The 12,244-nt window shown below is 37.2% G+C and overlaps 1 protein-coding gene across 6 annotated transcripts in view; it reads right to left on the bottom strand.

Moving 5' to 3' along the window:
* ARHGAP32 (Rho GTPase activating protein 32) overlaps positions 1-12,244 on the bottom strand; it is a 277,299-nt gene that overhangs the window by 35,114 nt on the left and 229,941 nt on the right. For all 6 annotated transcript variants that reach the window (XM_039872712.1, XM_039872714.1, XM_039872716.1 and 3 more), the window contains one exon: positions 1,554-1,703. In XM_039872712.1, the coding sequence (XP_039728646.1) occupies positions 1,554-1,703 (150 nt within the window). The remainder of the gene's footprint in view (positions 1-1,553; positions 1,704-12,244) is intronic.

Raw genomic sequence — 12,244 nt, 5'->3', positions numbered from 1 at the left:
TCTGGTGCAGTCTCAAAGACCCCTGAGATATCCCCATGTGATACTGCAGCTCTTGCAGGCAGTGGAGTTCTTCCGGCAAGTGATTTCCCCTAAATGCGGCCCTGAGCTAGCCAGTTTGTTGCCTGTATGGATTGGCTGGGGGAGTGGGCAGAGGCAGGGTGGTGGTGTTTCAATGGGCCGCCTAGGGCAATTTGTGGGTTGGGTGGGGCGGGGTCTCAGAGAGACAATGGCAGTCAGATCAATACAGCCTCAGTCTTGCAGCAACTTGGGTAACCTTTCATGCATGCATTCCCACAAAAGTCGCAGATCACAGCAAGACCAGCTGCTGTCTGGGACTGGCCCATAGACGCCGAAGATCCGCCCAAGTTTGTATGGGCATCAGTGATCTGCCTGAAACTGTCTCCAAAATGCCTGTTCACAGCGCTGGCTGCCTGCTGTAAATCTCTGCCCCTGAAATGGTACAGGGCGTGGTACCCATCCAGCAACAAAAGCTCAGGGCAATCTGCAGGTTGGGTGGGGCGGGCTGATCTCCTCAGGCCAGTGCTTCTCTATTGACCCTGTGGGAGGAGTCTGCATGGGCAAGTTGGCTGGTCTGTAAATTGCCCTGTAGGCGGGGCCCGACTAAGGCACAATGGTGGCTGCCCGTCCAGCCCTGATTTTGGCATCAGGAAATGCAGTCTTTCTCCATATGACTCTTGCGCAAGCCTCTGACCCACCGCTGGTGACCCTGGTGAATGTCCGCAGGTGAGAGAATCTGTGTGTGGGCCCTTCAAGGGCGCATCTAGAGTTTCAGTCTGCTTCTGTCTCACCCAGATGGCCGGAATCCCCTCTAGTTTTTACAGTCAGAGTTATTGGATTCTCCTCTTCCCTGGGCCGGGATGCCCCTGAATGAGGCTAGGACCCCTCTTCCTCAGGGGTGCCTCTGCAGCCTCACTCTCCCTCCTGGTGATCCTCTACCACCGGCGGGTTAGGGTCCAACCCAATTTGCAACTTTGCTCCTCCTACTGGCATCGATGTGGCTCCTTCTTTATATTATCAGACATGCGTGTTATGATCAGCTGAACTTCAGTTGATTCTCCACCCTGATTATTTTTAAATTTGGTTGAAATTCAATGTGGACCTGGGAGGAGGTGAACCCTGCTTTTACCTAGTCCTCCACCTTACTCTAGAATTCCATACTTTCGAAAAGGTGAATTTACTGTTTATATATAATATTTTTCAAATTTCCAGACTGTACTCAAATTTATAATTTTAACAGCTTCATACTTCATAGATATAAAAACAATGCAAATTAACAGTGCTATTGTACCCTTTGTGTGAATGTCTTATCTTCCTAAAAAGATCAGAAGTATCTCTACTGTCAAAGTACTTTCTTAGACTCCTCTTTACTCTAAATTATCCCCAGAACTAAGGTAAGTACCTGAGAATGTTCAATACATGCTGCTGAACTTAAATGGGACAGATGTTGCCTAAACTCCTGTGTAATTGATTATAGAAAATCAATATGGAGAGGTTAGAAGTTAAAATTATAAGATTATAAATTTTATTTTTACCTTCAAAACCAGAATTGAGAAGGTGCTCCCCCAGGTCACAACCAAACACCCTCTCTTTCAAGATCCCCCGCTGCTTCAACTTCTGTTTTGTTGGACGAGACTTCATGAATGTGCGTAAGAAAGTAATGAGCTTGCCGTGTTTTTTAGACACTAAAAAAGTAATAAAGAGAAAATATCTTAGTTGTGGCAAGAGGTTACATTTTTACTTAGTATGATAAGAAGTGGAGATCTTGACAGGGTGACTGCAAAATAATCGATTAAAAGTAAGTACATTTTATATTCTGTAGGAAATTTTCAACTGAAGTTTAGTGACTTTATAAATAACATCATATTTTTACACTTTCTTCTTACCAGTCCGTGGTCTTATTTGATGGGATTGTGAGCAAATTTAAGTATGGTAAACCAGCCATCTTCCCAGTGCATACTTATGAATACCACAGGATTGTGATCAGTACCTGAGTTTTATTCTAATATAAGGCTTTGGAGAGCTTCATAGTAAGTGAGACTTAAAATGGTGTCAATATGGTTTGCCTTTCTAATCAATTTCTACAATATTTTACTTGAAGGTTAGACATTTTCATGGCGTTTGTAATCTTTGGAAAATAAAACTAAAAAAAGAAACACTTCCCTCCTTTTCATTTTATAACGAGGACAATGCCATTATGATACAGAACACACTTGTCCAACTAACTGCTATATAAATACAAAACACACACATAAAAAAGCATTAGATCTTCTATTAACATTCATCTAGAGTATGCTAAATATATCACTTTAAATCCTTTGTAGATCAAAGCAGGAGATAAGTAAATTAATATATAGTAAAATATTTCTACTAATTGATCTAGAAAAACAACAGTGAAAGAACTGAATACACAGAAAAATTACTTTTGCTGAGAAGTGCAGCCTGTAAGAAAAATTACTCTAAAAGTCAACATATAACAAATATACCTAAGCTCAGAGATTAGGTGCTGGATATAAGGCTAAGCCACATGGCCTCAATCCTCTTATTCAGTTTGCAGATGATTACTGAGAGTCATACTAAATCCTATCATAGATTCTTGAGTGAACCCAAATCTTAAGTCTCCTGAACTGATGACATCTCCTGTAGAAATTCTATTCGCCCAGAGTAACTTGTGGCCTAGATGAACCACTAGATGGGTTACTCTAGACCAGATCAGATATTTGCCATCTGTTTCTTTTCATTTTAATGGAAACACTATTTACAGATATAAGCTTCTGTGAACTGTACAAGGGTGATTAATCGTAACTGGTTTGGCCATAACTAAGAGGTTTCTTTACATATGAGACTTTACGTGCTAAGTCCTGGGCAAACTGGGACAAAACAGTCATCCTATATTGTATGCAGATTAAATGAGAAATTTATTTTTTCTACATCAACCATTAAAACTGACTTAGGATCATTAGTATAATTTTGATGCTATCTCCGATATGCTCTGAAACTCTGAGTAAACTACAACCTCTCTTGTATCTGAGATGATGTAAAAAAAATTTTAAATGATGTGCTCCTTATAAGCTAGTGAGACATTTATGGAACACTAGGGTAACTTCAGAAACATATTGCACATATCATAATATTACTATATTAAAAAGTTATTGGACTTGTATGATTCTTATTCTCCCCTAGTTGCTAGGAGAGTATATGTTGCAAATCTTTGTTAAAGAGTGGTCATAACACCATTTCAGTTCACTTTCAAACGTGTTTTGTTTCTACATAAACTTTAAAATAATTTTGACAAGCTTTACTAAAAAATACAAATGAGTTTGGCTTATAATCATTTAACATAATATATTTATATGTATTTATATATATTCTTAACATATTAATGTTATATTTACATATTAGAAGAATTTTAATTTCTGCAATATTCAGTTTTTCTAACTGGTAACATTTCTAATAGGGCACGTCATTATTTTTCTAAATCTTTTATATCTCAGTAAAGTTTTCTAATTTTCTTTATGAAAGTACACATTCCACTTATTTCTTGTTAGGGATATTGCTAGGTATTTTATCTTTTTTTTTTTTTTTGCTGCTCTTAATAGAATAATACTTTTCTGCAATTATAGCCTCAATTGGTAATTACTGATATGCGAGAAAATATTTTCTTTAGGAATAGCTCAAATCTGTTAATTTACTAAACTCTCAACAATTTTAGAAGGATTTTAGTTGATCCTTCTTGATTTCATGAATATATAATTGTGTCAAAGCAAATATGATAATTCCATCCTTTTTCTTATAAGATGATTTGTTTTAGATTGTAATAATTGGCCAGACTTCCAAGATACTTATGAATGGTAGGCATTCATATTTAGATGCCAAATTTGATGAAAATATCTATTGAATTTGATGACTGCATATTATGTATATGTGAAAGCATTCTTTTAGTCTCATATTTCCAAGAAGGTTACAAAATGATGGGCATTAAATTTGAACTACCATTCATTTAGCAACAACTATGTAAGTGCCTACTCTATCTCAGGAACTGTTCTAACTCCTGTGATTACAGCGGGAAACAAGTGAGGCAACTTCCTTGCTGTCAGAGCTTACTGAGGGGAGAAGACCACGAACAATTAAATAATAATAATACTATAGCTAGCATATATTTCATGCTTAGTAAGTGCCAGTAACTGCACAAGTGTTTATATTTATTAGTCATTCATTTCTCACAGAACCCATATAAGAAAAATACTATTATTATCCCCATATTGTGATGGAAGCAACTTAGCCACAGAGTGCTAACATATCCAAGGTCACATAACCAGGACTCAAAATCAGGTGGCCTGTCTCAAAACCCAAGCTCTTAGCCACAGTATAATATTGTCCAAGTTAAGATAACAAGGTAACTTCAGATTGCTTTTAACTGCTAATAAGGAAATGAAGAGTGAAGTAACAGCAAGAGGAAAAAAACTACACTGAATAAGATGGTCAGGAAGGTCTGAGAAAGTCACGTCTGAGTTGCAAGATGTGAGTGTACTAAGCAAGGAAGATAGTGGTATGAAATGAAGCTGAAGATGTATGAAAAGGTCAGGTGCTAGGGGCCATAATACAGAGTTTGGATTTTATGCAATGAAATTTTATGCAGAACATACTGAAGAATTTAAACATTTTTGAAAGGTTACTTTAAAAATAGCCCAATATATATATCAGAAACCCAAATGTGCATTAATAGGGAATTGGTTGAATAAACTATGATATATCTGCACAGAGATTACCATTTGGCTTAAAAAAAGAAAAAAAGAGTATCTCTACTTACTAATATAGAGTAATTTCCTGAATGTATTAGTCATAAAGGAAGGTAATGTTAACTTTGAGTTGGAAATGTGAACATGAACTCAAAATTAAAATACAGTCATACCAATGACAAGCCAAATATACCATGGTGGTCCCATAAAAAGAACCCCCAAGAAAATTCACAGTAAATGGTTTAGTAGAAGCTTTTGCGGACCTCAACAAGCTCCTTAAAAAGTCTGAAAACATGGATCCTAATACCGAAAGGTTTTCATTAATAGGGAGGAATGTTCATGGTACATTATCCTCTTATCAGCAAATCTCTGATTAAACAAACAAACAAACAAGCAAACCACCATGGTCATATTTCTGAAAAGAGTGACACCTCCTCAAGAAGGGCCTCACGCAGGTCTTTCAGGAGGTATTCCAGAAGAAGGCATTATTATAACAGGAAATGACAACTCCATGTGTGTTACTGCCCCTGAGGCCTTCTAGTGGGACAGGATGTGGAGGTGGAAGGCAGTGGTTTTGATGATCCTGACTCTGTGAAGGTGCATGGTGTTTGTTTATGTCTTAGTTTGAACAAAAAAGCTTAAAGAGTAAAAAAAAAAAAAAAAGTTAAAAGAAAAAAAGTATAGACTAAGGGTATAAGAAAATATTTTTTGTACAGCTGTACAATATATTCGTACAATATGTTTTAAGCTGTTATTACAAAAAAAGTTGAAAAGTTTAAAAAAATTAAAAGCTTATTTATAAAGTAAAATTGTTACAGTTAGCTAAGGTTAACTTACTGAATAAAAATATATATTTTTTAAATTTAGTGTGGCCTAAGTGTACAGTGATTATAAAGTCTATAGTAGTGCACAGTAATGAATGTCCTAGGCCTTCATAGTCATTCACCATTCACTCAATGACTCATCTGGAGCAACTTCTAGTCTGTAAGCTTCATTCATGGTACGTGCTCTCTATACATGTGTACCATTTTTTATCTTTTATATAGTATTTTTATGGTACATATCGTATAGTTATATATGCTTAGATATACAAATACTTACCATTGTGTTACAACTGCCTACACTATTCAGTACAGTAACATGCTGCACAGGCTTGTAACCTAGGGGCAATAGGCTACACCATATAGCGTAGGTATATAGTAGGCTATACCATCTAGGTTTGTGTAAGTGCACTCTATGATGTTCGCACAATGATGAAATTGCCTAATGATGTGTTTCTCAGAACATATCCCCATTGTTAAGTGGTGCACTACTGAACACAAACATTTTCTCTAAGCTCTAGCCACCGAAAGCCTTAGAAACAACGACATTCTGGTTGCAATGAACACCTCTGGTCTCGGATCTGGGTTTCTAGATATCATTCCCTAATAAAATAAACTAGGACTCCCTGGAGAAATGCCTGTTTGCAAGCTGATGATAGGAAAAACATAAGGTGAGACTGGGAAATTCTGTTGTGACAGAAAGTAAGGGAAACTCCCATATCCATTAGGAGTCATGGCAACAGGACCCAGCTGAACCAACTCCCACAGGCCAGCTTTGGAACTTTATAAATATTTGAATATCCCACAGAGTGACTATAACTTATTGGGAAACATCGAATAAATAAAAACTCATAAGTCCATGATAACACTCCATAGAAGAAAGTAAGGAAGGAAGAGAATGATAATTTTCAGCACAAAAGGAGCTAGAACATTTAAAAAAAAACTGCATGAGTAGTTTGCCATAGTGAACTGGGATCCTCACTAGTAGAGAAAAAACTATGTTTATTCCTTTAATATCAATTAGCAATATCATAACTAGAATGAATGACTGAAATTAATTATATATTAACCAGAAAATATATACATTCCTAATTCAATGACAGCTGTATGGAAACTGACTTATAATTATGATCCTCCAACCAAACTCTCACACAATAAAATCACATTAGCCTGTGAAGAACTGGACTTTCCAGGACACTAAGTAGCTCTGACTCTGCTTTTAGTGTGCTAAGTTTGGCTCAGGAACAAAGAAACTTGCCTATCTTTTCCCAAATAATGACATAAGACTCAATTAAGTAAGGGCTCTGATATGACATAAAATTAAGACTGGTGGAAAGTGTCATTAGCAACTGTGTGCCCCCATTTGGCACTTGAGGGTTCTGAGTAATTGTGTTGATATACATGAAACCTGATTTATAGTCTGTGTGGCCAACTTGTTTCTGTCACCTTTCCAAATAATATTACTAAACAAATTGGGAACTTTAACTCTAAACTTGTAATTGGTGGTGGGGGGCAGGGGGCCGGGCAGGGGCTGGTTTTTCCTGTCAATGTATATCCCACTCTGAGACACTGAAATAAGTAATATTCATAATGGTGACTAGACATACAACCTTAAATGATTTCTAAGTCTTCAAAGAAAGACTAAATTGCATTGTATACAGTATGTAGTGTCACTTTATTTTCTTATTATAAATGATGTTCTAATCCACTGTGCTAAAGATAATTGTGGTCAAAAGCTCTGGCGGCCATAATTAAATCATTATCTGTCAAGACAGATAAATTTCACTGTATTAGAAATTTAAACTAATAAAAATATTCAATTTAGTTACACGGAAATTTGAAGAACAACATTTCCAAATATAAATGTCTCTTCATATTAATTTTGTCTATACTTTATATTTTCTTCTCATTTCTTAGACAATAAATGGCCAAAATGAGTTTATTTTAGACATACTGTCTTTCACTCTGCCTCATTACAAACTAATAGACTAATTAGTAAAATTACCTTTTGAGGACTAGAAGTCTGAAGTACTGTCAATAATACCATAAGACTTTCACTGAGGGAGGTAGAATAGGGATTTGGTTTTAGACAGTTAATTGTTTATAAAAACATTTCAACAGAAGAACACTGGAATGCAGTAGGGTTAAGGTCCACCAAATATGCTAGATTAGAGAAACGAAAATGATAACAATGGCATTTCCACAGATAAAAACATAAAACAATACTTAGACAAAAGCAAATCATACCATTTTATATTCAAACTCCCTAGAGTTAAAATACAACATGTACCATAATGTTAACTTCTTTTGTATTATTTACACATGATAGATTTTATATCTGCAATCTCTTTTCAAAACTAAAGACAAACCTAACCAGACCAGTCTTTCCAGTAGTTAAAAGTTTTAGCAGTATGACACACAACTTAATATCTCTAAGGCAAATCTTTATGACACCAATAGCCAGTTTACAGAGATACACTAAAAACATATTGTTCAGTAAGCCATAGTGAACCTTGACATGGAGAAGTGGGGCGCTGGGTGTTTTTAATTACACAAGTATAATACTTCTCCAGCAAAACCAAAGAATTCTTACTTTCTCATAATACTTTACACCTAAACTAGAGTTCTCTAAATTGGATCTCAGAAATCTCCTAGACTGATTTGAGAGAAGTCTGGTTTTGAATTAATTTCTCAGGAAATTAAAGGAAGATGATTTGTGCCAGATAATGGCCTTGGTGTTAGGTTTATGTGATCACATGCATCAAGTTCTAAGATCTGTAATAAATTGAGAGTTAAGCAGACAAAATGAGAGAGTAGATGTAGGATGCATAATACCTGAGGAGACTTCTGACTAAATCTAAGGTATAGTAAAGTATGAGTGTAATGTGTGGCATGTCCAATGGATTTTCACAACTGTACACAATGTCCTTCTTTTGCTCAGTTTTCAAATACAAATTAGATGACCATTTGGTGGAAATCTAACAGAGGTGAATAGACATATAGGCAAATGGACTACATGATATTTAAGGTTCTCTTATAACCTCCCAAGTTCTAAGTCCCTGTTGTATACTTTGAAATATTTGGAGCATCATGGTGCAATGAGAGAACTCCTTTGTATCTCTCCTTCAATCTACAACTAGTAGGGCATTTATAATCCAACAAAGTTTCCTCTGCTCAGTCCAGAAACACCTGAAAGATCCCCACACAGCAGTATAACTGAAAGTGAGTGTACTGGCATGTGTAGGGAGGGCAGAACATGAAAGGGATGGAACCCCAAACCCTGACTCCCTAGGCACCTCAGCTGAACTCACAGCCCCAGAAATATGTTAGCAGTGGAGGAGTTGGGGTGCAGCCCCTACACCACAGCTCAGCTCCACAGAGGGTAAGCCTCAGGGCCCCAAAATCTGGCTTCCCCCACTCCCTATATGACACTGCTCATAACACAGGAGAGCCTGGCTGCAGCAGCAGAGATATGTTTCCAGCTTCATGACCACATCACAGCAGTGCCAGTGGCCACTGGGAACCAGGGGGCTGCATGGGGGCTCTTAAATCAGCTTCCATTCCTAATTGCCCTATCCTCCCACCACAGTGGCAGTGCCCCTAGACCCAAGTGACTCAGCAGGGGCTCCCATTCACCCTGGCAACAACTCCCATAATCACCCCTGTAAAGACACAGACAGAGGCAGGGCACAAAGATCCCAGAGGCACAAGTAGTGCATGGGTAAGGAAATCAAAACTTGCGCTACAATACTATCTATTGGGAAAGAAAAGACCTCTAATTATCAACCTGCTGAACTGTTAAAAATCAAAACGGTACGTAAATATGAAAGGTGCTTATTACTTCAAATGCACTGGCAGAGGAACAACATATCAAACACCATGAACAACCAAAGTCATGGAAAACTTATCTAAGTGACTGAATTCAACATAGCAGTCATGAAGAAACTCAATGAGATACAAGAAAATTCAGACAGCTCAATTAGCTCGGGAATAAAATTAATAAACAGAATGAGTACTTTAACAAAGAACTGAAACTCTAAAAGAGAATCCAACAAATTCTGAAGGTGAAGAACTCAATAATGACATAAAGAATGCATTAGAGAGCACTGGAAGTGGAGCAGACTAAATGGAAGAGAGAATTAGCAAGCTTGAAGACAGAAACATAGAAATGATTCAGGTAGAAAGAGAATTAAGATTTTTTTTTTTTAAATGAAAGAATTCTACAAGAAGTATTTGATGTCATCAGAAAGGGCAACATAAGGCTAACAGGTATCCCAGAGAAGAAAGGAAGGGGAGGGAACAGAAATAACGGAAGAGAAATGCTCAAACCTGGGGTAGAAACTGGACATTTGAGCATAAGAAGAAGCTAACAGAACATCTAATTATGTCAACACATAAAGGTGTTCTCCAGGACACACCATATTAAAACTGACAAAAGGCAATGATAAAGAAAGAATTCTCAAGGCAGTTAGCAGGTGGGAAGGGAGGAAACCCTACAAAGGAAACCCTATCAGGTTTACACCATATTTCTCAGCAGAAACTCTACAGGCTAGGAGAAAGTGGTATGATATATTCAAAATATTGAGAGATTAAAATCACCAGCCAAGAATATTCTATCCAGAAATGTTACCCTTTAGATATAAAGGGGAAATAAAGGCTTTCCTAGACAAACAAAAGCAGAGGGAAATTTACCAACACAGGACCTGCATTACAAGAAAGTTGAAAGGAACTCTTCTACCTGAACAAAACAAAAGTACGCAAAATTTGGAGTAAGGTGACAAGCAGAAGCAGAAAACTGCAGCTCTATTTCAGAATAGGTTGTTAAAGAATTATAACATAAAGGTTAAAGGGGAAAAATAGCATTAAAAATAACTAAAGATACTTCAATTTGATAATGAGCACATAACAAAAAAAGGGATAATTTGTGACAACAAAACATAAAAAGTGGAGGAAAAGAATGGAGCTTGGATAGGCAAATTAAGATAAAGTACTATCAGAAGAAAAAGGATTATTTTATCTATAAGACATTTTATATAAACCTCATGATAACCACAAAACAAAAATCTACAGTTGAGACATGAAATATAAAAAAGAGGAAATGAAGAAATATGTTAAATATGAAAAGATTTGAATTTTAATACAAAATTCCATAAAGTTGCTTTTATTTGAGGAATAACAATATATCTATTCATACCAACAAATATGGAGAAAAATTTTTGTCTAAGGATTGTCAAGTTGATTTTTTTCTTACTTTGTTATTATATACATGGACTAATAAAAAAATCCACTCTACAACAGAATATCTAAAAACTGAATTTTAAGGAAAGAAAGAAAGAAATTTCTGAGACAAAAAGCATATTGTATTATGCTTAGTTTTAACCTGGTTACTTTTTAAAACTTTACTGGCTTACAGCTTGCTTACCTTTATACTAATATAAGGCTTTAGAGACTTATTTCAGGACAGACTAATTGAAAAATATAACCAGAAGAAACGGGCCTGGGGTCACAATTTTCCTGGGTAATCAAGAACTAAGAAACTAACAGAAGTATTGCAGCCCAAAGTAGAGATACTTACTTTTAAAAAAATAACTCAATATTTTGAATATAGAGAAAAATTTAAGAAAATATGACAGGTCTCCATGTACGCATTTAGTTTTCTCAAATCGTTTTTTCAAAACATTAATCATATTATTTCATCAGATTTATTTTCCATTTAGAGTTAAAAAAAAACCTGAAGGGAAAAATGGCACAGATGCCACAGTTTTTGTTCATTCCTTTTGTGACCAAATCAAAGTCTAGTCCATGTGAAACATGGAGCAAAAAGCAAGCTGAGTTACCTGGGAACTAGATAAAAAGAAGCACTACAACTAGGGAGAGAAATAAGAAATCACTCTGCACGGTAGAAGGAGGAAGGGGGCGAACGTGAGGTTGCCTGGTCCCAAGGAGGTGAATGGGACAGAGGCTATGGTAGTGGCAGCCGGCAGCTGCAGACACCTTTTTAAGGGGCCATGTCTGTAAGCAGACTTTCGTGGTGACAGACTTGCTTGCTCTGAGCACCAGCGCCCGGCTGGCTGCACGGGGGGCATCAGGGACTTAAAGGGGAACATTGAGTTGTCAGAGGGCCTGAGGCAAGGCTCTCTCCTTGGCAGAAGTGCCAGGCAGTATCCACTGTTTTTCTGCTGTGCCCTCCCTGCTTCCAGTTTGCAGACAGTGCCATCACAGCTGAGACATCATCAAACTGAACAACAAAGGTCGCTCTACCCAGAGGATTCCCTGAAACTCTGCCTTCCCCAACTTGCGGCCCCACCCTAGCCACATTTAATTGTGTCCTCAACGAGTCCTGTGCTCCTTGCTGAGCAGTGCCAAGACTCACACTGATAGCAGCTGGCCTCAGTTTCTGGTGTAGCCTCTTGAAGCAACCATAAGCACAGTATCTGTGGATTGCTTGCTAAATCTTAACAGGTGGCCCTGGAGGGGCACAGGCTGGGGCTAAACTTGGCCTGCAGTTGAACCCCTCTCAGGACTGTGTCACTGGAAACCTACTACACAAAGCCACACTAATAAGACTGGCAGACTCGGGAGCTTTGCTTAGTACATAAAAACACACAGAAAGGCAGCCAAAATGGGAAGACAAAGAAGCAGAAACCATATGAGAAAACAGAACAG

Source organism: Pteropus medius, unplaced genomic scaffold (genome assembly GCF_902729225.1).
Source record: "Pteropus medius unplaced genomic scaffold, Ma_sr-lr_union100, whole genome shotgun sequence".
NCBI lineage: Eukaryota > Metazoa > Chordata > Mammalia > Chiroptera > Pteropodidae > Pteropus > Pteropus medius.
The sequence above is the reverse complement of the archived record's forward strand: the minus strand, read 5'-3'. Positions and strand labels throughout refer to the sequence as shown.